A 26,481-nucleotide genomic window follows, 5' to 3' on the forward strand; every position below is an offset into this window, starting at 1 on the left:
AGGTTAGGCAACCTACTAAGGGAGTGGGCTAGTGGGTGGCAGAGTGGGGACTCAAATCCAGGCCGTGTGAGTGTTAGAGAGCCTTGAACACTGGGCTAAGTACAACCATGTCAGTGACCAGCATGGGATTCCGGAATTCTTTTCCTACAGGCCCATGGCTATCAGCTCACCAGAAACTTCCCTCCAAAATCAACCACAACCTTCAAGTTCGTCTGCTGCCAGAGGAAATGCTTCTCTTGCTTTAGCTCAGGTCAGCAAACACTATGTGCTTACAAAGTACCTGACACGGCTCTGGCTCTTGGGGGATGGGGGCAAACGTCCCTGCCCTCTAGGGACACTGAATGAAAAGTTACAGAGGAAGAAAGGGTGAGGGGTGGATGGTGTAGGGCTGAGGGCTTCCTGAAGGAGGTGGTGACCAAGCTCATCTTTTTTTTTTTTTTAAAGATTTTATTTGTTTGAGAGTGAGAGAGAGACAGAGATAGTGGAAGATAGCGAGAGAGAGCACAAGCAGGGAGGAGCGAGAGAGAGCACAAGCAGGGAGGAGCGAGAGAGAGCACAAGCAGGGAGGAGATGGAGAAGCAGACTCCCCACTGAGCAGGGAGCCCAATGCAGGGCTTGATCCCAGGACCCTGGCATCATGACCTGAGCAGAAGGCAGACGCTTAACCATCTGAGCCACCCAGGCGCCCCCAAACTCATCTTGAAGGCTGAGTGACCCTCCACTTTCTAGGCCACCACGCTTTGCCCAGGAGCCTCAGACACATTTGACCAATGGCTGTTCACAGAAATGCTCTACCTTCCCAGTCTCTGGATCTTTGGTCAGGCAATAACTTCCACGGAAATGCTCCTTGGAGAGACAGACACAAACTCACATGGGCACACACATCCCTACCTGCCTGTGGAATTCCTCTCTGCGTGCCAAAGGCCCTACTCACATCCCACCCTATTACACAATCACCCCCAAGGCAGGAACGTGCTCCCCTCCTGGGGGTTCCCACAATATGCCAACGGCTCTAAGGGGTACACACATTCCAGCTGGTGAGACACATATACACACATGCATGTAATCCTTACACGTGCAAACAGTCAATAAGTATCTGTTGAATTCAGTTAGATGCTTGAAGACTTGGCATAAAACGCTATGACCAAGTAGAGCAAAAAATATATGACACAATTCAAGTAAAATAGTGGTGTGAAAAGGGGCCTCTAGGCTGGATGACCTAGGAAAAGCCCCCTCTGCCTTCGACCCTCCATCACCTCCTCATCTGAAGACCAAGGCTAGGCATGCTTGGCCGGTATCCACCATCACAAGGCCGCAGTGAGCATTCAATATGGCGACACTCATGAGGCACCTGCACGGGGCCTGGGACCTGGGGCTCCTCGGCAGCGGCAGCTATTGTCACCTGGGCCAAGGGCACACACCCACTCCAAGTCGGCGGCAGTACAGACAGGTTCCCTGGTGCGCACACACCAAGCACAAGTGCAATAAAACTCCATGGAACGCTTCTCCTCGGGACAAGAGTGCTGATACCGTCTCTTTGCTCTTCTCTTTCACTTCTACATCTAAGCTGATTTCACACGCTGCCTGCGGGGCGCCCTGCAGTTGGAAAGGCCCTGGCCTCACTCACCCAGGGTATCAGAGCCGCTCTCCACAGTCTCGTTGACCTTTCTTGCAACTCTGGCCACGGCCTCACCCATCTTCTTCAGCATGCAGGCGAGGGGGTCCTGCTGCCAGCCACCAGGCCGGTCTGCTGCTCACAAGGGGGCCCGTGCCTGGGGAAGACACAGGACCATGAAGTGCCCGCCCCCAGGCTGGGGACACACCCCCAAAGCCATCCTCCCACGGGGTGGGACCCAGGCTGCAGGAAGCCTGCAGGGAGGGTGCCAGGCCACTCACTTCCTCCAGAGAGGCCCAGAGACCAGGCCATGTGCAGCTGATCTGCCCATCAGAGGCGTGGGCAGCCTAGCCTAACCAGTTTCCTGGGTGGGTCCACACGTGTGACCTCACCAGACTCAGGGCAAGGGCTTGAAACAGTGGCCAGGCAGGTGTGAGGACTCAGGTGTGTGCCCCCTGTGACACACTTAACAGGCGGAGCAGTGGGGGTGAGCCGGAGCGTGGCCAACTGCAGGGGAGAGACACTTGTCCCTCCATCCCACAGCCTCTGGACTGGTGCCCTGTGCACAACCACAGGGACAAATCCCCCAGCTCCGGGCTCACCTCACCCACCTCTGCCGGGCACCTCCTGCGTGCTGGGAAGTAGGGGCACAGAGGCAAATGGAGCCAGCCTGCCAGGTCAGAGCTCACAGTCTGGGGGGGACGGGTCTCTAAGCATTCCCTTCCCACCTGTCAACCTGGAGGGAAGGCTAGGGTTGGTTACAGTTTTAGCCCACAGACCAGATGATCAGCCTCGATCAGAGTTTATCTATCAGACCCAGAGGGAGAAGGGGGGCGGGGCAAGGAAAGGAAAGAAGGGAAATTGGATCACTGGGGGAGAAAAGGCTTCAAAAAGGGTGAGGAACACAAAGTTATTTGGTGTTCAAGACATGCAGGACGCTAGAAAGGTCTCCAACTCCGTTTATTACAGAGAAGGAAACTGAGGCACAGAGAAGGACTAGATGACCTGGCCAAGGTCAAAAGGAGTCAACAGCAACAATGTTAACAGCCCAGCTCCAGACCCAGCGCTCACCTCTTTACAAAAGTCGTCCACAACACCGGCAGCAGCACCCCAGGGACAGAATGAACTTGGGGCCAAGGTCAGTGCCCTTTTTCGCCTCTGGATCCCAATCCCAGCTTTCAAAGACAGTTCAAGGAGCTCTAATGGGCTCGCTCTCAGGGTCAGAGGTCGAAGAAGGTGAGGACAGAAAGAAGGGGGGTGGGGGAGGGGTCCCAGTTGCTATCAGCCACCGCGTAAAAATGCAAATGAGCTCAACTACACAGGCAGGGCAGGCAAGGCTGAGCTGGGTGGCCAGGCCCATCCGTCTGCTGATCGAGTTAGTGGTGAATCCAGTATGTGGGTGCATCTCACCACAGAGGCTAATGCTGAAGGTCTGAGACCCACGGTGTAGTGGAAACAGACTAGTTTTTTTGAAGACAGGCCTAGTGCCCAACTCTGCCATTTATTAGTTCAGGAGCCTTGGGAAAGATTTTTAACTACTCTGAGCTGTAGTTTCTTCATTTGACTAGGAGAGCTAGTAATACCCACCGCACCGGATTCATATGAGGATTGAACAAAAATATTTACATCAGGGGCGCCGGGGTGGCTCAGTCATTAAGCATCTGCTTTTGGCTCAGGTCATGGTCCCAGAGTTTCAGGATCAAGCCCCGCATCGGGCTCCCTGCTCAGCAGGAAGCCTGCTTCTCTCTCCCACTCCCCCCTGCTTGTGTTCCCTCTCTCGCTGTGTCTCTCTCTGTCAAATAAATAAATAAAATCTTTAAAAAATATATTTACATCTTTCCAGGCCAGGGCCCAGGACATGTAGGTCTCAACAAATTCGAGTCAAGAGAATAAAACAGTACACATGCAGACAGGACACTGGCTTCTAATCTCAGTTTCATACCCATGTGACCTGAACAAGGAACTAAGTGGAACTCATCTTTAAGGAATGACTAGAATTTCCTTCTCCACCTCCAGGAAGTCTTCCCTGATTGCCTCAGCCTTCAGTGTTTTCTCCTCCCTCTGAGTTTTAGCACCACTTAAGGATTTAGCACAAGCCACCTGGGTCGTTTGTGAGCTTTTTAAAATATACATACTTGTCTCCCCAGTCGGCCTGTGGGCAGCTTGGCACAGGGAGCAGCTCTATACTGCGCTTTCCCCTTCCCCCACACTTTACACCACAAACTGAATACAGATGCCTAGTTAGGATACCCCAATGGTGATGATGATGATCAACAGCCATCATTTGGGTTTCAACTCTAAATACAAGTCAATAGACTCTTACAATAAATCTAAGACCCTGTCTAAATGAGAAGGGTCGTAGAGTCAAAGGCTTAATGATGCTAGGTAGACAACTTGCATAAGGTGGGCCAGGGTGGGACAGTGGGGAATAGTGAGGACTATGGCAAACTAAACCCAACACCTCAACCATTCTGCCCTTAGGACCATCCCCTAAGCTTGAGTCACAGCGATGTTGCTGGGATCTTGGTGACTTACTCTAACCCTTATGAATGGGAACACTGAGGGCTCAAGAGGGGAAACAAATGAGCTAGATGGGAAACAAAGAAGCTAGGTCTCCTAACTCCCAGCCTAGGATTCTTCCTACTATACCATGCTCCTTCTTGCTCTATCTCCAATACTTATCATCCATAATCACAAAAACATATGGAGCAGCTACTAGGTATACGGCGTAAGAATGAAAAGGGCAGAAACACAGGAAAAAGCTCTGACTTGTGATTGTGATGGACAGCTCTAGGAAATATCACTGAGGCAATCCTAACCTCCCAGCACAAGGCAGAGGGAAGGTAGATCTCCAAGCTGCCCAGGGTCTGCGCTAACCCTGCAGGGAACTGTCTGGGCTGATTACTTTCAGCCAGGCACTGTGCTTACAATTCTCCTAGCTGCCACCAGTTGGTGGGGGGCGGGGGGGGGGGGGGAGGAGGAGCAGGGCAGGGGATGCCTTAGGCCATAGAGCCCACTGATGAAAACTAATTAAATTAAAAATCTCACCCCCTGTGGCAAGTGAAGACATTCTACGGTGTGGGTCAGAGAATGGACATCAAAGCAGGAACAGGAGCAAGCTGCAAGGTCTGGCTGTCAGAGAAAATCACTAGTAGGAAGGGCCCCTTACATTCCAGAGGATGCTCTGGGTACAGCACAGATGTGTCCTAGACCCTCGAAAGGTACCTGCTGCCCAAAATCGCCACCCCCACTAACTGACCAGGAAACCACTTTCCCTTCACCTAACACAACTCCTCCCCTCTCAAGGGAGAATTCCTTCTTACAGTCCAGGTCACTCTGCCTCTCTCGGGTCAGATGACAAAGGCTTGTCACTCTGGCACAGCCAGGACTGTGAGGGAGGAGCATGGTAGGGCCACACGCTGTGTAAGGTCCGAGATGGGGTAAGAGGGCCCCAGACTCCTATCCCCAGGATAGGAGTCTGGAATGGGTCCCCAAAAGGGCAACGTCACTGACTGCTCCTTTCAGATCTAAACCAACACTGGGCCTCTTTAACAACAATAAAAGCAAGATTTATTTAGCATATAACAGAAACCCCAAGAGAGGAGGTTGCGGGGGGGCGGGGCAAGAAATAAAAATAAAGCTATTCTTTTCTTTTGTTTAACACTGTTTTTGAGAAAAATAGAAAACTGTCTGGGTCACATATAAGTGGCAGAGAGAACTATGGACCTACTTCTGACAGAGTGCAAAAGCCCCTAGGCAGGGCAGCCCCCTAGGGCGTGAGGGCCCCTGTCTCTATAAACAACGTGAGTCAACCAAAATCAGCATGTGAAGGAGCCTTCCTGGAACCGGAACCCAACTACAGAGCCCCAGGAGAACCCCACAGACTCAAGCTCTGGGCTCCTTGGGGCAAACCCACAGGCAGAGTCGTTAGTAGAAGAAAGTCAGAGAGTGTCCCCAAGGGACTGCAGGGAAGCCTTAGCTAATTTCAAGGCCAAGTGCTCCAAATCCTGGAGACCCTTCAGCACAGGCTCCAAAGCCGTACTCATACAGCTGCTGCCCCCAGCCACACATTCCTCTCCCTGCATCCCCAATTCTTCTTTCCTGGGAGCGGGCATCATAGCCTCAGGAAATGTTTAAATCCAACAAACATCTCCTGGGCACCTTCTAAAAGGGCCACACAGCGGAATAAAGTTATAGAGATGGGGCATGGGCCAGAATGAGCTTCCCTCATCTAGGAGAGACTGAGTGACAGGAGGAAGAATGAGCTAGATGCTAGTAGGGCTGTGACGCCAGGCTCAAGGAGCATGTGTGCCCCTGCCCGACGGGAAGAGAGACATGGTCTGAGCAGAGGGACCCAACGAGATGAGAGAAAGAGGGAGACAGGTAGCCAATCTGTCCCCAGACCACTGGGGCAGGAGGCCGTAGGCCCTACTGAAACTCTGTGCTGTTTCTCTGCAGGGAGTGAGGCAAAGTTTTCTGAGGACAGCTGCCCAAGACCAGAGTTTGGAAAGTTACCAGGATTTGTGAGCAGTTGGAAATGCCACCTCCCTCACTGGGTTGTTTAGAAAAGTAAATGATAGACCTTTCGCAAAATGTCTTTTGCGAAAGGTCTTTGCCAACGTTAAGCACTTCCCACATTAACGCATTACCCCTAGGTGATTTAACAGGTACAGACAGTAAGTTAGGATACAAGAAACTGAACGCCAGAAAAGTTGTCTTCCTTTGTGGGAGCTGGCAACAGGCCCTTCTGGATCTATGACCTAGTTTCACCGGGATACAAGGCTGGAGTTGGGGTGATTTTTGCTTAACCCCTGACTGTAGCCCCCTGCGGGCGCTCCTGTTCTCCCCAGTGAGAACTCTACCTTATCTGGAGCCCGGAGATCTGTGCAAAGGAGCTGCTGCGACACCCCGTCCGCACCAGCTGCTCCTATATTTAGTTACTGGTGTGGTCACTTGGGAACTTTAGAGCCCGGCAGCCGCTCCGAAGGGCAACTCGAGCCTCCTGAGCCATGTGTGCAAGCTCCCGCATCGCTGGCTCCGGCGGTTCCTAACGGCCACGCCAGGTCGGGGAGCAGGTGGGAAGGTGAGAGGCGGAGGGCTGGATGGTGTCCAAGTAGCCCCGAAAGCCCTCGAGACCTGGAGAGAGTTGACCCACTTTTCCACCCCAGGGAAAGGAGCCCGCTGCGGGGTGAGCGGGACCGGTTGGCGCCTGGTTTTGAGCTTCGGGGTTCGCAGCGCCGCGCGCGCGCTCCGCTCCAAGCACCTAGGCATCCTCCGGCAGCGCCTCCCAGGAATGTGCTCCAGGACAGGCCAGGGTCCCCGCGCCTCGCGCAAGGGGCCTGCCTCACCCGTCTACCCCACCCCCCGGAACCCGCAGCCAATGGCTCCTCGTCGCCGGCCCTCGGCTCCCGCGGCAGGCGGGGACTGGGGAGAATAAAGCAGGGAGAGGGGCGAAAGCTGGCGGTCGCAGAGGGTCCGGACTCCCGCGCTCCCCGGAGGCCGGGAGGCAGGCTCTGGGGCAGGCGTCTGCAGCTCCCAGAACGGAAGCGAATCCTGGGAGCGCTGCTTCAGGAACGAAATACACCACAGCTTCCCCCGACCCGGGCGCCTCCCGCGGGGACTGAGGCCCGGCGCCGCTTCCCCGGGCTCCCTACTCCCTGCCATCGCTGCGCCCACTCCCGCGGGCCAGCCGGGGTCTAGCCGCAGTTTGCAAGCCGAAGCCGGCGCGGCGCCGGGCCCCCGGGCACTGCAGAAGCCGCAGCTGATGCACCGCTGCCCTTTCCACCCGGTGACCTGGGGGAGGGGAGGGGAGGGGAGGGGACGCTGCAGAACCGGGGGCACTTCTCTCCCTCTCGCCCCCAGCCCTCCAGCGCTCAGCCTCGGACTGCATTTACTTTGCGGGGCACGAAGCGTGGGGCCCCGTTCTGGGCCGCTTTCTGCTCCACTTACAGCGACAATGCCTCCTAGCGCCCTGCGCAGCGCAGTCACGCTCCCTCGGCCGCCGGCGGCGCCCCATGCAACAGCGGCGCGCTGGAGCGGGCGGGGCGGGGCGCGCGAGACCGCGGTCTCTGCGCGCACGGCCGCTCGGCCAATCGCCGCACCAGGATAGGTGCCGGGGCGGGAGCAGGCCGCGGGCCCGGGCCGCGCGCAGCCAATCAGCGCGCCGGTCCCCACGCCGCGCACGGGAGCGGCGCGCGCGGAAAAGCGGCCCGCGCGCTCTCGTGCGCAGGGTGGATCCGCTTTGTGTGCGGCTTCTGGAGGGAAAACGCTAGGGAGGGCGGGCGCGTAGACCCGAACGTGCTACACAGAACCCGGGATCGGTAGGACTGAGGCTGCAGATTCTTCTCAAGGGAATGGAGTTGAATTAGCCAGATCAGGGGTACTTTGAGAAATGTGAAGACGGAGGATAGAGAACTTTTCATGGGATGCCTTCAGTTGCCCGTTCGGGTTTTTAGAGACGATAATTCTGACTTCCCTAAGTTATCTCACCTCTCTAAATCCCAACATTCTCCACTATAAAATAGTTGTTAAGGTACATAAATACTTTACGGGGGTCATTGCGAGGACTAATGTATGACATGTTTCGTGCAGTGCTGAGCATGACAGCTCAGGGAGCTGATGGAGGACTCACCGTATACCTTTTACAAGGCACTATGGAGACCACAAAAGAAGCGAGGCCCCTGACTCAGTCCGTGACAATGATCAACATGTCAAATGCTCTAGTAAACAGAAGCATGTACTAAATATGTAGGAGTCCTGAAGAAAGACCATTTAATGCTGCCTCTGGTGTTTGGGGCAGTCAGATAAGGAGCACACATTCCTGTGGGTCTTGATGGATGTTATGGGTTGAATTGTCTCCCCAAAAAGAGGTATTTTGAAGTCTTAACCCCCAGTACCTCCGAATGTGACCTTATTTGGAAAGAGGGTCACTGCAAAGATTAGTTACAGTAAGGTCATACTGGAGTAGGGTGTGTATGGTGTTCTGATGAGAACAGAAGAGACACACGCACAGGGAGAAGGGCATGCGGAGACAGAGGCAGAGATGGCAGTGATGTGCCGATCAGCCGAGGAATCCCAAGGACTGTGGGGGCAAGGACCTGAAGCTGGGAAGGGGCAAGAAAGGAAACAACTCTGAAGACACCTCAATTTTGGACTTCCAGCCTCCAGAACGATGAGAAAATACAACTGTTTTAAGTCACGTGGTTTGTGGCAATTTGTTACAACAGCCCTTAGAAACTAATACAATGGGTGAGTAGGAATACAGGGAAGGGGATGAGAAACGTCTCCAAAGAACGTCTTTGAACCTGAATGCCTAGTGTATGCAAGGTCCTATGTCTTGGGGTATGCCAAGATCAATGAGACACAGACCCTGCCCTCAAGGGGTTACCACTCAGGGGGATGCCTGAGCAGCCATGTGTTCTGACTCCTTCCCACCAAGACCGTCTGTGGAAGCCTTTCCCCAACCTCAGCATCACTCTATCCCTGCCACATATATACCAGGTACTGGATATTAGTAACAAATGGATCAAATCCTGTTCTGCCCAAGCCAAGATCCTTACCACTCTGGACAAAGAGGACCCTGTCACTTGTTTCACTTAAAACCACCCTTCCAGGGTGCCTGGCTGGCTCAGTCTGTAGAGCATGTGACTCTTAATCTCTGGGCTGTGAGTTCTAGCCCCATGCTGGGCGTAGAGCTTACTTAAAAAAAAAAAAAAAGGAAAAAGAAAACAGCATTATATCTCTGGCCAATTTCCACACATGGATGTCTTCTCTTCTCCTCCAGGCCATACACAGACCTGAGATCGCCAGGCTAGTGCTTTTGTGCATATAGTAAGGGCTCAGTAAATCCCATGGACTGATGGCCCCAGCCTGAGGCATCCCACATTTGTTCCTTACACTCAGTCCTCTCTCCCAAGGATTTCATCCTGGACCCTCTAACTCCACAGGGAGAAGACTCCTGCCCAGCTCAAAGTCCACATCTTCTGTGGCTTGGGTGTTTGCTTCTCCAGAGTACTTACTGCACCATTTCCATTACTATGCCATCTCTGCACGTGTCTTTCTCCCAAGACTCTGTCTGATTTTAGATCAACCAGCCTGGCACGTAGTAAGTACTTGTATCAGTCAGCACTTTCTATTCCTGCATCATAAAACACCCCAAAGTGCAGAAGTGTCTTTTTTTTTTTTTTTTGAGGGAGGGAAGGGGCAGAGGGTGAGAGAGAATCTTCTTTTTTTTTTTTTTTTAAGATTTTATTTATTTATTTGACAGAGAGAGACACAGTGAGAGAGGGAACACGGCAGGGGGAGTGGGAGAGGGAGAAGCAGGCTTCCCGCCGAGCAGGGAGCCCAGTGTGGGGCTCAATCCCGGGACTCTGGGACCATGACCTGAGCTGAAGGCAGACGCTTAACGACTGAGCCATCCAAGCGCCCGGAGAGAGAGAATCCTAAGCAGGCTCCACGCCCAGCACAGAGCCCAACGTGGGGCTCCATCTCACAACCCTGGGATCATGACCTGAACGAAAACCAAGAGACAGACCCTTAACTGAATGAACTACCCAGGCACCCCAGGAGTGTCTTAAAATAATAAATATTTAGTTTACGATTTTATGGGTCAGCCTTTTAGGTTGGGCTCAGCTTGGCAGCTCTTCTGGGTCTCAGCTGGACTCCCTCATGCATCTGGGGTTGGTATCTGGGAAACCAAAGGCTTCTGCTTCTGGGGAGATGGCTTGCTGTCAACTGAGGTAACTGGGCCATGTGTCTCTCATCCACCAGCAGGCTAGCCCACGTTCACAAAGAACTGTGCAGTTCCAAGAGCAAGAATGGACTCATGCAAGGTCTCGGCTCAAAACTGGCACTACATTACTTCCATAGTCGTATTGACTAAACCAAGTCACAAGTCCAACCCAGGTTCAAGGGTGGGGAAATAGACTCCATTTTCTGATGGCAGGAGCAGCAAGGTCACATTGCAAGGAACGTGGATACAGGGATGGGTAGAGAATCAAGGCTAGTTTTGCAATCAACTGCAGTGCTCAATAAATATTCCCATGACACCCAGCACATAGTGGGTGCTCAGTCAGTATTTATCACAGTGCTAAGGGTGCTAAGATTTTCTTTCTTTTTTTTTTTTTGTGCTAAGATTTTCAATTGTGATGTTTATTAATCTCGTTCAACACAGTCAAGTGGCAAAATGTTATCTCTCCCTCACAAGCTATTTATTGCCACTTTCAGTTCCAGAGTAACAACTGGAGGATCAGGAAGACAGGGCTGTGCAAGAGAAAGCCCCACTGAGGCTTCTCGGTGAAGAAGCTCAGTGGGCCCCAAATAGGCTCCTGCTCCCAAACAGAGCATCTCTGGAGGCCTGGTCACATGAGAAGGAAGCCATACACCTTCACCTATAAACAGAGAGAGGCTGGTTTGCCAGAGCTTAAACACAGCCCCTGTTGATTTCCTGAAAGCCTTATATCCTTACTAGAAATGAAATGTGTATCATTTGCCGTAGATAGAATGTAACATGAAAAATAAATACTGTAAGTCAATTAAATCCCAATAGAACTGGAAAAACTTGCTAAATATAATTAAGTGAATAAAATGAAACATTACTGTTGCCTGCTAAAGGCCTGCACCTGAGGGTCTTCTCTTTGTTCTAAAAGGAGGCTAGCAAGTGCTAGGGAGATAGTAAAGACATGGCAATGCCTTGGTTAATTCAAAATGCTTGGAAGAAATTTAAAAAGGGAATCACTCGCTCAAAGCAGTGCTCCTGGACCTCCAAGAATATAGGTCCCACCTTGGGAAAGACTGTCCCACAACAAGAGAGAACTAGGAGTTCAGCAATATCAAGTGAAGAGTTTCAAGGGCGGGCTGCTCCCAACTGGCCCACCAACCACAGGAAAATAGATCCCTTGAACACGTCTTCAAGGATCGGTTGAATTGCAATAGACACAGAAGACCAAGAAGGACATGAGACAGGGAAAGGAATAGGGAAGGGAAGAGTACTCCCAGAGTGGGGCTCAGCCTGAGCATAGGTTTAGAAGCCAGAAAACATCAAGCATTCCTGGGAACACCCAGGTGCTCACCTCTGGCTGAGGCTGGGGGTATAAGGAGCCGTGGGACTGGTACACCAAGGTACACCAAGTTACACTGAGCCATCGTGAGGGCCTTTGCTCCTGGGATGACAAGGTGGTACTTGATTTCCTGGGTGTTCCGTTAGCTTTTGCTTTGCAATACACCGCCCAGAAATTTAGCAGCTTACAGCAACAAACGTGTGTCATTTCTCACAATTCTGTAGGTCAGCTGGGCGGTTCTGGTCTGAACTGGCTGGGCTGATCTCTGCAGTCAGCTGGCACCCAGCTGGGGCTGGATGGTCTAGAACAGCCTCACTCCTGCATCTGGCAGTCAGCAGGCTGTTGGCGGAGGGGCCTCAGTGGGGACAGACTGGGGCCTCTGCTCTACATGGTCACTTACCGGAGGACCAGCCCGGTCTAAAAGGCAAGTCCATAGTGAAAGCACTTTTCAAGCCTCAGCTAGTGGCACAAACTTTCTGTTAGCTCATTAGGCAAAACATGGCCGAGCCCAGAGACAATATGGAAGGTCCACTGAGGGGGTAGATACAGGGAGGAGTAAACATATTGGTCAAGGGAGTGACCTGATTAGAGAAGCACTCTGGAAGGAAGGAACAGAGCACAGGACGATTTGAAATAATAATGCCAATAATAGCAGCAATAATAGTTCATACCTAAAATGTCACTTTTTCTACCACACACTTTGTGTTATTTATTCCATCTTTACACACACACACACACACACATCTGCTAGCAGCCCCATTTTAAAGATGAGGAAACAAAGGCACACAGAAGTTAAGGAGTTTGTCAAAGGTCTACTGAGTGGTACAATTAGAATTCAACCTCAGGTAGCCCAACTCCACAGCCTGTGTGTATAGTGGCCAAACTCTAGAAGGGCCCCCGCAAGACCCTGTGGGTGGTTCACGTGAGGAAGACAAGGACCTGACTTAAGGTAGCTGTAGAGAGAACAGAAAAGGGACAAATGCAAAGAGATATTTCCAAGATAGACGGGGCAGCGCTTGAAAATGATGTGGGGATGAAGGAGAAAAATGTGTGGGAGAGGGGTCAGGTGCAGGGGACTGGGCTGTGCCCTGTACAGAACAAAGGACATGTGGGTCTAGGGCTGACTAAAGAGCAGGAGGATTTAGGGTATGTTCAGAAGACCGGTAAGGGCACATCCACTGGGAGCTGTCCAACAAGTTCTCGGAAGTAGAGTCAGGAGGTCCGGAGATAGACCAGGGCTGGAGCTCAGGCGGCAGTGTCACTGGTCCCAGGCCTGGGTCGAAAGCACGTGACAGGAGAAGACGCCCCTCGGAGACAAAGAGGGTGGCCATGACGAAGCTATGGCTTCTGGCAATCCCAGACTAGGGAGTGGTCCCAGAGGCTCCCAGGGGCACGACAGTTAAGGAGCCACTCACTCTCAGCTGCCAATCCCACCCTGGCACGGCCTGAAAGTTCCTCTTGAGGTCTTGCCTCGCCCTAGCCCTGCCCTTAGCTCCGGGGTCCTGGCGAGAAACTGAAAGCCAGAGACAGGCCTGGATTGGGACTTGGAAACATAGCACATGGAGGCAGTGTCACCATGGAGAGTATTCCCTGCCCCGCCCACCCCACCCCCCAGTGTTAGTGGCCACTATGTCTGCAAGCACACATGGGACACCCCTACTCTATTCTCAGGGCTATCTCAACTAGCGGACAGCTAGGCTGCTATAAAATAAGACCCGAAAATACTTCAACTTAAATAAAAGAATGTGGGGGGCGCCTGGGTGGCTCAGTTGGTTAAGCGACTGCCTTCAGCTCAGGTCATGATCCTGGAGTCCAGAGATCGAGTCCCGCATCGGGCTCCCTGCTCAGCGGGGAGTCTGCCTCTCCCTCTGACCCTCCCCCCCTCATGCTCTCTCTCTCTCATTCTCTCTCTCTCAAATAAATAAATAAAATCTTAAAAAAAAAATAAAAGAATGTGGGGGCGCCTGGGTGGCTCAGTTGGTTGGACAACTGACTTCGGCTCAGGTCGTGATCCCAGGGTCCTGGGATTGAGCCCCGCATCAGGCTCGCTGATGAGAGGGAACACAAGCAGAGGGAGTGGGAGCGGGAGAAGCAGGCCTCCTGCCGAGCAGGGAGCCCGATGCGGGGCTCTATCCCAGGACCCTGGGATCATCACCCGAGCTGAAGGCAGACACTTAATGACTGAGCCACCCAGGCGCCCCATCTAAAAAATAAATGAATGAATGAATGAATGAATGAATGTGTTTCCCTCTCTCCTGAGACAGGTGATCTGGGGAAGGTTGACAGCTCCATTCCAAACAAGTTGTCTAAAAACCAAAACGGCCAGTTACTGTGTCATCTTCAGTATGCCCCTCCCACCTCTGGGTCCCAGGCTGCTGCTGCAGTTATAACCCTTTCAGAGTTGGCAGGAAGGAGAAAAGAAAGCATCCAGAGCAAGCCAGGTTGCCTTTAAGGGGATGACCCGAATATTGCTGGCAACACTCTCCTTCACTCCCCATGGCCCTGACTTGGTCATGTGACCACACCTAACTTGGAGGGAGGCTGGGAATATAGTGTATGGCTGAGTGATCATGTGCTCAGTTAACACTTGTGAATTTTATTATGGAAAAGATGAAGGGGAAAATGGATACTAGGGAACAATGAGGATCTCTGCCAGAGGGAGGGATTTGCGGTAGGGGGCCCTACAATTCGGTAGGTGGGGGCCAAGCCAAAGAAATAAACCTTGTTTTTCATGCTCAGACTACTGGGGCCCAGGGAAACATGGCTCATAAATGCAGATCTTGTGTCGGAAGTCTACTTATGAGCTGCTCAAGGGAAAGGCAGAGATTGATGACGGAAATAACCTCTACCTGGCACGGGGCTGGAGACCCTACATGCTTAGGGAGTGCTTATTAACCACCTGTTTGTTTATCAATGGGCCAGGAAATTATTAATGCATCCATTCTCTTCACCCTTTCTTGTAGATCAGCTTTTCTTGTCCCCTGACTCTGCAGGATATTGGCAGATGCTATTGGTGCCCATTCCAACATCCACTGCCTTCTTTTTCCTCGTCAACAGAATCCCATTTTGTTTGGGGCAGCACCATGTCAATGAAGTCCTTGCCTTCCCTGCCTCTCTTGAAACCAGAGGAAGCCATGTGTCACGGTCTGCTCAACTGTGTCCGTTTCCTACGGCTGCTATGACAAGGTGCCACAGACTGGGTAGCTTGAACAATGGGCATTTATTGTCACACAGTTCTGCGAGCATCACAGGACTGGCTCCTCCTGAGGGCTATGAGGGGAGGCTCTGCTCCAGGCCTCTCTCTTTGGCCTGTAGATGGCCACCTCCTTCCATTATTCCTTTACATCGCCTTCCCTCTGTGCCCATCTCTGTCCACATTTCCCTGTTTTACATGGACACCAGTCATACGGGGTTAGAACCCACCCTAACGACCTCTTTTTACCATTGCTTTGGAAGTTACATGACTCGAAGGCTCCGCCATGCAATCTCTTTCAAGATGCAATCTCCAAATAAGGTCACATTCTGAGGTCCTGGTGCTCAGGATTCCAACCAATCTTTTTTGGAAGGACACCCATCACAGCAGTGCAATAAGAACAGAAATCAGCTGGAGGTATTTGGGCAAGTGTTTGCTTTCCTGATAAAATGAGCCCGCTTTCTTCCTGCCTTGAGTGTGACTATGATAGTTGCAGCCTCAGCTGCCAACTCTGACTGTGACAGAGGCCCTGAACCCGCTCCAGCAACCTCGGATCTCTGGACATCTTGTCACATGGCTTTGATTCAGGATTTTGAGCTGTTTCTCTTATCTGCAGCTGAAAGCATTCCTAACCAGTCCAGCATCTCCCTGGACGGTCATTCATTCCCCTGCATCCATTAGCGGACATTCAGAACCTTGTATAAGAACATCCCACTCACCTATCTTCCCATGTCTCATTCTTCGAGTCATGTAACTTCCAAAGCAATGGTAAGACAGGGGCACATATCCTCTACCGAAATGCCTGAGGAGGCTGGGCTTTGAAGAGATGCAATATTGGAGCTGAGTGGACCACAGAGAACTGAAGACCTCAGCCAGAAGAGTATTCAGAACAGGAAGACAAATGGGGTGTACAGGAAAGGGAAGTGGGGGGTAGAGGCAAAAAGCGGACAGGTCCAGTAACACTTCTTACTGCAGAGACAAGGGAAGGGGGATTTTCCAGGATTAGTGACATGGCAGAGCCTCGAGGAAAACCCAGGGGAACTTCCTCCATTGCTAAAATACGATAGTGTAAAATCACAAGCTGGATAGAAACTGGAGGATATCTAGTTCAGGTTTAGCAAACTCAGATGCTTCCAGGGTCCAGGCAGTAGCTCGAGTGAGCAAAAGCCCCTAGTGGACACCATGGAGAACAGTCCATCAGATGCAGCATCTGTTAAGTCAGCTCCCAGTCTTGATCCTGTGCTCTGGGCCCAGAATTGCTAATTCTGATTTTTCCAGAAAAGCTAAAAATTCATTTTCTTATGTTGAAATCTCCAGGTTTTTTAAAAAAAATTTTAAAGCAAACTGTTTTACTGATTTTTTAAAGATTTTATTTATTTGAAAAAGAGAGAGAGAGAGAGAACGAGTGGGGGGAGGAGCAGAAGGAGAAGCAGACTCCCTGTGGACCAGGGAGCCTGACGCAGGGCTCGATCTAGGATCCTGGGATCATGACCTGAGCCAAAGGCAGACACTTAACTGACTGAGCCATCCAGGTGCCCCCAAATCTCCAGTTTTTTAATGTTGGTAACTCATGAAACCGTTTTGAACCACATAAGAGCCAAACAGAATGCATCTGCGAGCTAGATGTGGTCACCATGAATGGCATCTTGGGTCCAGCCCCACATCACACCCAAAGCAGTAGACCACACTACAGTAGCCTCTCCTCGAGTGCCTCCAGTGACAGAGCTCATTAGAAATCCACTAAACCCTGCACCTCCAGACAGCAATCCACTTCTCTCCTACAGCTTTAGAGAGAGCAAAAGCTCATTTCCTTGGTGCATCCATTGGAGCTTTCCCTTGGCCTGTTAAAATCATGCCATACAGCAGCAACAGATACATCAGAGTCTTTCAGCCTCTCTGTATGGGACTAAGAGGCAGTGGAGATAGGAATGGATGGATGCACATAAATATTTAGGAGGCCGAGATGGCAGGTCACTGTGACTGACTAGAGCTGAGCAGTGAGGAAAAGAGGAATGGAAGTTGACCTATAGTCTCTGACCGGAGTGATCAGAGGATGATGATGCCATGTTCCAGGAAAGGGCATGTGGGAGGGGAGAGGACTTGGAGCTAGGGGGAGGGGGGAGGGGGAACAGTAGGCTTGACTTACAGGATGTACAGTTAGATGTGCCTGAGGGACATCCAGGCAGCCTCAAGGAATCTGGGCTGAAGCTATAGGTTTGGGAGCCCTCAGCAGATGCAGGAGCAGGAGCGGGACGGCTTACCGGACAGAGGTGTGGAGTGAGAAAGGAAGGAGACCAAGGGTAAAGCCCGGAGAACATCAACATTTCCATGAGGGGCAGTAGGGTAGCAGAGGACAGATGAAGACCACAAAGGAGATGCCAGGAAGAGACAAAGGGAAGCAGAAGAGACCAGTGTCCTGAAACTCAAAGAAGGAGGAAGGGCTGAGAAAAAGAGCAGAGTCAGATGAGGACCCCAAAGAGTCTGCAGGATGTAACATCAAAGCAGCTTCTGAGCTATTGCAGGGCAGAGGCCCAGCTAAAGGGACTGAAGAGTGAAGCGTCTGCCTTCGGCTCAGGTCATGATCCCAGGACCCTGGGATGGAGCCCCGCATCGGGTTCCCTGCTCCGCAGGAAGCCTGCTTCTCCCTCTCCTATTCCCCCTGCTTGTGTTCTCTCTCTCATTGTGTCTCTCTCTGTCAAATAAATAAAATCTTAAAAAAAAAATGAAGAGTGAATAAATGGAAATGAGAGCGTGCTAAACCAGCAAGTGTAGACAACGCCAGAACCTTGGCTGGAAGGTAGAGAGGAAAACATGGCCATTGCTACGAAGGGCGTTGGGACCCAGAGAGAGATGTTTAAAGCTATAGAGACTCGGGTATGTTTAACCTCTCATGGCAAAAAAAAAAAAAAAAAAAAAATCAGAGGAGAGAGGAGAAGTCCAGTTGGAGATACAGGAGAGCACAAACCTAAACTCTGAGGCTCCTCAATCTTATTTTTATAGCATAAACTGCCTCCTGGATAACCCCATGTCTTAATCTGTTCAGGCTTCCATAACAAAAATGCCATAGATTGGGTGACTTAAACAACAGAAATGTATTGTCTTATAGTCCTGGAGGTTGGGAAGTTCAAGAGGAAGATGCCAGTTGATTTAGTTTCTGGTTAAGGTCTCTCCTCCTGGCAGTAGACGGCTACCTTCACACTACATCCCCACATAGCAGAGAGAGAGTTCTGGCACCAGTCCTATGGATCAAAGCCTTACCCTTATGACTCCTTTAACCTTAATTACCTCCTTATAGGTCCCATCTCCAAATACAATACTGTATCTGAGGTTAGAACTTCAACACATGGATTGGGGGAGAGCAGACACAATCCAATCCCTGGCACCATGTACTCACCTACCTGTCTATTATGGGGGCAAGCTATTTGGCATTTTGTGAACCTTCCTAGAACTGCCAAGCTGAAGTCCCTTTCACCTTACCTACCCCTCCATTCTCCCCTTGCATTTCCCATCCTCAAAGTAGAAACTCAAAGGACGGACATTGTTAAGAGAGTTGCCTGGTGATCAAAATACAAGATGTTCTTCTGAAAGGAAGAAGGAGTCTGGAGCTTCCAAGAGAAACACACTCATGCCAAGCCTTGGGGTTGGCTCAGTGGGACTGCTGTATGGACATATTCCCACCAAGGATGTCCACAAATACACTCTTAGCCTCAGTTGTCCAGATATGTCATGATAAAAGTGAGGTTTGGGGACTATAGTATCCACTTTCTCTCAAGTCTAACTACTGAACAATCCCTGTCTCTCACTGCACTTGTCCTGACTCTTCCTGGTAAATTATTTATTTATTCACCAGGGAGTTACTGAACATGCTCATGTGCCAGGCACTGTGGTAGTCCCTGGGGAAAAGCAGAGACCATGATAGGCTGCTTTCTTGGACCTTAAAGTCTAGTGAAGGGGCAGATAGTAATTAATCACACAACTGTAACTGGACAGGTCATACAGGTGAGGCACACAGTGACACGAGAGCCTCTAACAGGAGACTGGGCCCTGGCAGACAGGGAAGGGAAGGCTGCCCTGAGAAAATGCATCTGAGTGGCATGGGGATGATAAGGAATGAGTAGAAGTCAACTAGGTGAATATTAGAGAATATATTGGTTTTCTATGCTGCACATAGAAAATAGTAACACACTTACACAGCTTTCTCTTTTTAAACAAAAATTTAGTGACTTAAAACAATACATTTATTGTCTCACAGTTTCTGTGGGTCAGGAGTCCTGGCATGGCCTGGCTGGATCCTCTGCAAAGCTGCAATCAGGTGTGATGCAGGGCTGCATTCTCACATGGAGGCTTGACTGGGGAAGGATCCACTTCTGAGCTCATTCAGGCTTTGGCAGAACTCATTTTCTTGTGGCAGTAGGACTCATGGCAGCTTGCTCCTTCAAAGCCAGTGAGAGCAAGAGTAAGAGAGATGGGGGTAGGAGGGGGGGAATTTAAAGTGAGTCCACTAGCAAGATGGAGTCTTACATAACCTAACATAATCACAGCAGTGACATTCCATCACCTTTGCCATATTCTCTTAGTTAGAAACAAGTCACAGGTCCCTGCACACTCAAGGGTGTGAATGCCAGGAGGTGAGCATCATGGTGGTCACCTTAAAATCTGTTCATCACAGAGAACAACCAGGCAAAGGGAAGGGTACATGCAAAGGCCCTGTGATGGGAGGGAATGTGGTCTATGTGAGGAACAGGAGCACAGAAAATGGAAGGGAGAAATGTAGGGGCTGAGGCCAGACCATGCAGGGCCTTCCTCAAGATTCCAAGAATAATGGCAAGCCATGGAAGAGAGGGTGGTGACATAATCCAATGTGCCCTTCCAGTCAGTGCTATCCCAGGGCTTCTGAGCTGAATTCAGAGTGGATGAATAACCCCATCCGAATCCAGACAGAAGACCGGGATACAAGGAGTTGTCACCAAGGCAGCTAAGTCCCATAGCTAGATGGAAGCTCCACGAGGTCTGTTCTTGTTCACCCCTGAACCCAGATTTGGGGCCATACCGGCATCTGAGCAGATATTTCTGAATGAATTAGTTAATGGAGAGATGGAAGCCAGGTATCTTGTTCAGAACCTGCATGGAGAATCAGATCTCTGGAGTCAGAGTCTTTCACCCTGAATCGGACAGAACCTACTTAGTCATCATAATTCCCATTGAGTTCTGGATGGCTCAGTCAGTTGAGTGTCTGACTCTCCATTTCCCCTCAGGTCATGATCTTGGGGTTGTGGGAACAAGTCTCACATAGGGCTTTGTGCCCAGTGGGAAGTCTGCTTTGGATTCTCTCTGTCACTCACTCTCTCAAATAAATAAATAAGTAAAATCTTTAAAAAAGAGAAAAGAAAAGAAAAGAAAACCCTGGGCTCTACCCAAAAGAGAGCAGAAGCTCCCTGGGGCAGAGTACCTCTTGCTTCAACATGGCAAGCACCCACTCTTGGCTGGCTCTCAGGCTCCATACGCTGTGTGCTTTGCCTTTGGGCGCTGGCTGGCCCAGGGCATGGCACATCATTCACTGTTTGGATGACAGTACATTTCCATGTCAAAAGTGCTCTCTCTCGTTGGAGCTCAAGCTATCAGTACCAGAGCATACCACTGGATGTGGTGTGGCATTAAGCATACTGCCCGCTTCTCCCTGCAGGCCTGGGGTAATACAGGGAGGACTGTACCATGAAAAATCTTCTATTTAATATTGGGATGGAGAGGGAGAAAGACAGGCACAACATGTGTTGAATTGTAGTAAACAGGCAGATAATAAACTGGCTGCGATGGAGGACTTTCTTATGCCGAGGTAACCTTGAACAAACCGAACCTCATTTTCTGAAGTCCACAGCTACAGACTTCTGTTGGCATCACCCGACAAAACCTCCCAAAGAGGAAATGCTGAGGCACGGCCCCTCTGGCATAGCCAACAGTCACACATGCTGCTACACCACCTGCACCCCTTCTCCCAGCCTCATGGCCCTGGCACCTTCATGGCTCTGGACTGGTGCCTAATCACCATGCTTGTTGGCCAAACCTTGGCTGGGCCTGACATGTAGTCCTTAGAAGAGCACTCCGGGTATGAGGGGTTCACCCTCCCATTTTTCAGATGACAGAATAGCTTCAAAGCTCACGGTCATACAACAAGCAGGAGGGAAAGCCAGCATTGGAACCAGGGCACGCCAAAGCACAGTAGACTGTTCCCAACCACAGCAAGAGGCTAGAGAATTTCTAGAGATACAGCAGGTGACGTTGGGCAAGCTAGCTTCTCTAAGGCTGCTCCCTCATCTGTAAAACGCGCATAATAATACCTACCTTGTATGGCAGTGGGAATAGAGAGATAAAATCTCTAGAAGGCCTAGTATAGCACCTGACTCAGCCTGGATGCCTATAAAAGTTATCTATGATTGTTATCACCTTCTGAACACGTTCGGTCTCTTATATTTCAGAAGCTCAAGAAATGGATGCTGTTTATTGCCCAGTGCATTCAGAAATGTGATGATAAAGAATGGGTACCCAAGGGGCACCTTCCCCCAAGGTGAAGGAGCAGATGCACAGGATGGCCAGCCAGAAGCAGGAACAACTAGTCCCAGCTGCATGGGTCTTGGCTGCATGGCTTCAGTGAAGTCATAACCTCTTTGAGCCTCAGTTTCTTTATCTGTAAAACGTAGGTGAGAATAATAAGCAGTCTGTCTCCATCATAAGGCTGTGGTTCAGCTTACATGAGGTGATGGTCTGAAAGTGCTTTGTAAAGTGGAAAGATGTTATCCAAAGGTAAGGGGTGATTATCCTTATGATGATACAGATCTTGTGTGGATGGCCTCATTACAGAGGGTGGGGCCAGCCTTCCTCGGCCCCTGGGGAAGACAGAACCAGAGGGAACACAGTCACCAGATAAATGCAGGGAGAAGGAATGAGTTTTGGAAAGCCTGGGTGGCTAACCACTGAAATAAGAGACTCTCAGAAGGACATCCCTGGGTCGAGGATATCCAGGCCACTTCCGTTTTTTGCAAGTCCAATTATATCAATACATATTAAGCATTCCAAGAAAGGGCTGCCCATATGTGGTGTATTTTGTATGTTCAATCAATAATTTGCATGTTCAATGGCAGGACTTCAGGTATGGATCTCAGGGTACTACGTCTGTGGGGGTCACAACTGCCCTGGCAGCTTCTCAATCCCCAACTATCTACATAACCTCATTCTGAGATAATACCCAACTAGTATATTTGAGGCCACATGAGACCCTCCTAGTCCCCCATGGTAGGCTCTGGGGGAGGAGGCAGAGATATCTTTAAATTCTCATCTGACAGGGGCACCTGGGTGGCTCAGTTGTTAAGCGTTCTGTGTTCCCTCTCAAGTGCAGTCACTCAGGAAGAAGCCAGCTGCCATGTCACAAGGACACTCAAGCGGCTCTGGAGAGGTCCACATGATGAAGAACTGAGGCCTCGTATCCCCTGCCATGTGAATGAGCTTGGAAGCAAATCCTCTGACCCCGGTCAAGCCTTCAGATAAGTACAGACCTGGCAAACATCCTCACTGCAACCTCATGAGAGAGTGGCTTTCACATTCCTGACCCTCAAAGACTGAAAGATAGCAAATATGTATTCTTTTAAGCCACAAGGTTTGGAGCAATTTGTTATGCAAGTTATTCGACTTCCTTGAGCCTCATTCCGCCATTTGTAAAATGGTTATAATAACGGAGGCTACTCTATAGGGTTGTTGTCAGGAATATATGAAGCAGTGGTATACATAAATTATTTAAAAGAGTGAGACATTGGACATTAGTTGCTGTCACAGTTATTGCTCAGTTGCTTCTAAAAGTACTCTGCCAACCTACAATGGTCCCACCTTCTTGAGTTCCTCATCTGGGAGTACATATCCCCAGAGAATGTCAGTTTAAGAAGCAAGTTTTTGCCAAGACAATTCAATGGGGAAAGAATAGCCTTTTCAACAAATGGTGCCAGGTGGGCTGGTTATCCACATGCAAAAGAATGAAGCTGAACCCCTACCTCACTCCATATAAAAAAATTAACTTAAAATGGAGCAAAGACCTAAAAGTAAGAGCAAAAATTATAAACCTCTAGAAAGAAACACAGGCACAAATTTTTGTGATCTTGGATTAAATAATGGTTTCTTAGCTATGGCACCAAAAGCACAAGCAACCAAGGGAAAAAAACTGATAAATAAGATATTATTGAAATTAAAAACTTTTGTGCTTCAAAGGTTACCATCAAAAAAGTGAAAGGATATCCCAAAAGAATGAGAGAAGTTATTTTCAAGTCATATATCTGATGAGGTTCCAGTTTTTGGAATATTTATAAAGAACATTTAAAACTCAATAAAAGACAAATAACCCAATTTTAATATGGGTAAATTATTTGAATAGACATTTCTCCAAAGAAGATATATTCTGGAACACCAATAGGTACATGAAAAGATGCTCGACACCATTAGTCATCGGGGAAATGCAAATCAAAACCACAATGAGATACCTCTTCACATCCACTAGGATGGCTATAATCACATAGACAGATAATAACAAGTATTGGCAAAGATGTGGAGAAATTGGAAACTGTATACACTGTTGGTGGGAACGTGAAATGGTGCAGCCACTCTGCAAAACAGCCTGGGAGTGCCCCAAATGGTTAAGTCTACAGTTAAAATTCCATCCCTAGGTGTACACCCCAGAGAACTGAAAACATACTCACACAACACTAGTACACAAATGTTTATAGCCATACAATTTGTAATAGCCATTAAAAGGAACAAAGTACTGATATGTGCTACCCATAGTTGAACTTTGAAAACATGTTAAATGGAAGAAACCAGTCGCAAAATAGGGAAACCTATATAAACAGAGATTAGTGGTTGCCTAGGGCTGAGGAGGTTGGAGGTAAATGTGAGCGACTGCTAATGCATACTGGGCATATTTTCGGGGCAAAAAAGTGTTCTGAAAGTAGATAGTGGTGATGATAGTTGAATGGCTTTGTGAATATACTAAAAACCACTGAATTGTATATTTTAAACAGCTGAAATTTATGGTAAATTATTATATCTCAATAAAGCTGTTACACAAGAAAAGAGCAAGTTTTTAGAAAGGGTATGAAAAATTAGTTGAGTGGGGTTTTTTTTAGGATATTCTAGAGGTGATGAAATCCATCCATATGTGTACATACACACACAACCATGTGTACGAGCGTGTGTGCGTGCATATGCCCGTGAGTGCACGCGTGCACGCGCGCGCGCACACACACACACACACACACACACACACACTTAATTTCAAATCAGAAACCAGAACAAGTGACTATGATACCTTCTATTTGGGGAAAGAAGACACCAGAGCTCCTCAGAAGAAAATTCTAGACCTCCATTAATTTCAGTATGACCTTTCTAGGACACAATCGTTTGTTAAAACACTTTATATGCTTAACTCACAGGAGTATTCAGTGAGGTAACAGTGTTATCTCCGTAATATGGATGAGGCTCAGAGAGTGTAAGTACCTTGCCTGGGGTCACAGAGCTGTTAATCCGAGAGCTTCTTTCTGTACTCCAGGCTGCCTGTCAAAATGAATTAAAAAAACAGATGATACTTCCCTGTCTCTGCAATTTCAAAATTGTGCTCTGGTGTCAACCTTATTTACTTCATTTCATTCCATATTCCAACCCAATCTCTGGCCAGAAAGAGCTCCCTGTTCTTCCCAGAACACCCCAATATCTATAATCAAAGAGAGATCAAGGCGGAGTGCACACACTTTGTAAGCTTTACACAGATGTAAACTAGCATCTTACCTTTTCCTTCCTCTAGAAAGTGCCTCCTTCTCTCTCTCTCTTTTTTAAAAGATTTATTTATTTATGTAATCTCTACACCCAACATGCGGCTGGAACTTACAACTCTGAGATCAAGAGTCCCAAGCTCCACCACCTACTGAGCCAGCCAGGCGCCTTGTCCTTATTTTGACATATGCAAAACCATAGAACCATGGAATCTTTCAAGGTTGAGCTCAGTCCCCTCCAACTCTGGGGACCTCCATGCTGCAGGGCAGGCAGGGGTTTCTTCTTCCTGAATTCTTGGACACTCACCACAAAATCGTTCCATGTTATGCTCTGGCCCAACCTGACCACCAATCACAGTATTTGCTTCACTGTGTAAGTTCTTTTGTTTGTGTCTTTACTAAGTAATTGTTTGGCGCTCTCAGCAGTGAGGTAGTCGCTGTTTTCCTTGGGCTAAACACTCAATATCTCGGAGCTTCAATTTCCTTATTTGCAAAATGGGAACGATGCTAGCTATGTTGGTAGTACCCATGAGTCTCTTGCCAATTCCATTTTGGGTATGTTGTGGGCAGAGGCAATGCTGCCTTACAGCAGCAGTTCTCAAAATGTGGTCTGGAAGTCCCTGGCGGGGGGGGTCCCTGAGGCCCTTTCTAAGATTCTGTGAGGTTTCCTCTTTTCATCTACTTACCTGTGTGAATCTGGGTTTCCTTCACATACTTGAACCAAAATAACACATCACAACAGATCGAGTGCAGAAACAGATGTGAGGCTCCAGCTGTCTTCTACGAAGCACACATTGAAATGTTTGCCAAAATGTAAAACAATGCCACTGTTCTCAGTAATTTTTTTGTTTCCAAAAATAGAATTTTTAAAATAAAAATATGTTGACATGTAATGACATTAACTTTATAAGTTAATGAACATTTTTAAAAATCTCAGTTTTAATTTCTAATACAGTGATTATCAATTAGATAAAACCAGACAAAGAAACGCTCTTTGGGATCCTCAGTAATTCTTGGGAATGTAAACTTGGGAGACTGAAAAGTTTGAGAACCCCTAGAGGAAAGAAGAGCGTTGCAAATCGAGATTTTTTAGGTACCTCGTGTTCTTAACCTTACCCTGTGTTCCAGTTCCTTTCTAAGGAGCTATTCATCTCTTTGTTTCCTTAATGTTTATATGTTGCATTATGTGTGTGTATATAGGGACGGTCTCTGGGGGGATACACGAGTATACAGATGGCACCAGTGGTCTCCCCGGGAAAGGGGAATTGGGAAACTGGGAGACAGTGGTTTACAACCTTTCAACTCTGATTTTTTTTTCTAATACATGGCGCACGCATCGCCTATACTTAATATGGAGCAATTAAAAGTAAAATTACACTTTTGTTTAGATGGCTAGAGAACGGAAGTTGGCTCAAGTAAAGTGGTGCTGACCCGCAATCGGAGAAAAAGCCCACCTAAGTTTTCCGTGCCTACCTTCGCGCGGCCCACAAGCACTTCGCGTATATTCCCTCGGACTCGCGGCCGGCGCGCCGGACTTCAGTCCCTCCCCGCCCGCGGCCCCGCCCCCTCGCCCTCGCCCCGCCCCCTACCGCCCCGCCCCGCCCCGCCCCCTTTACGTCACCTCCGCCGACCAGCTTCCCCGAACTCCCTCTGGCTCCCGCCTTCGCCCGCTTCCGGTCGTCGTCGTCGCCGCTGCTGCCGCTGGTGCTGCTGCTGCTGCTGGGGCTGCTGGCGGAGGCCGGAGGATCGGGCGGCGGCGGCGGCGGCGGCTGAGAGGGCGGCGGCGGGAGCGGAGCGGGACGAGGGAGCGAG

The 26,481-nt window shown here is 49.5% G+C and overlaps 1 protein-coding gene across 16 annotated transcripts in view; it reads right to left on the minus strand.

The window, feature by feature from the left end:
- The window catches only part of LRRC20 (leucine rich repeat containing 20), a 106,094-nt gene that overhangs the window by 77,871 nt on the left and 1,742 nt on the right, over positions 1-26,481 (minus strand). The window contains exons 1-5 of one of the 16 annotated variants that reach the window (XM_027597053.2): positions 26,291-26,388; positions 25,356-25,449; positions 24,398-24,454; positions 19,117-19,299; positions 1,628-1,772 (exon numbers count right to left, since the gene is read on the minus strand). In XM_027597053.2, coding sequence (XP_027452854.1) covers positions 1,628-1,709 — 82 coding nt within the window. In that variant the 5' untranslated portion in view covers positions 1,710-1,772; positions 19,117-19,299; positions 24,398-24,454; positions 25,356-25,449; positions 26,291-26,388. Of the gene's footprint in view, positions 1-1,627; positions 1,773-6,477; positions 6,689-7,564; positions 7,672-19,116; positions 19,300-24,397; positions 24,455-25,355; positions 25,450-26,123; positions 26,224-26,290; positions 26,389-26,481 lie in introns of those variants that run through there. The other 15 variants (XM_027597054.2, XM_027597052.2, XM_027597057.2 and 12 more) reach the window with 15 other exon arrangements.

Source organism: Zalophus californianus, chromosome 15 (assembly GCF_009762305.2).
Source record: "Zalophus californianus isolate mZalCal1 chromosome 15, mZalCal1.pri.v2, whole genome shotgun sequence".
Lineage (NCBI taxonomy): Eukaryota > Metazoa > Chordata > Mammalia > Carnivora > Otariidae > Zalophus > Zalophus californianus.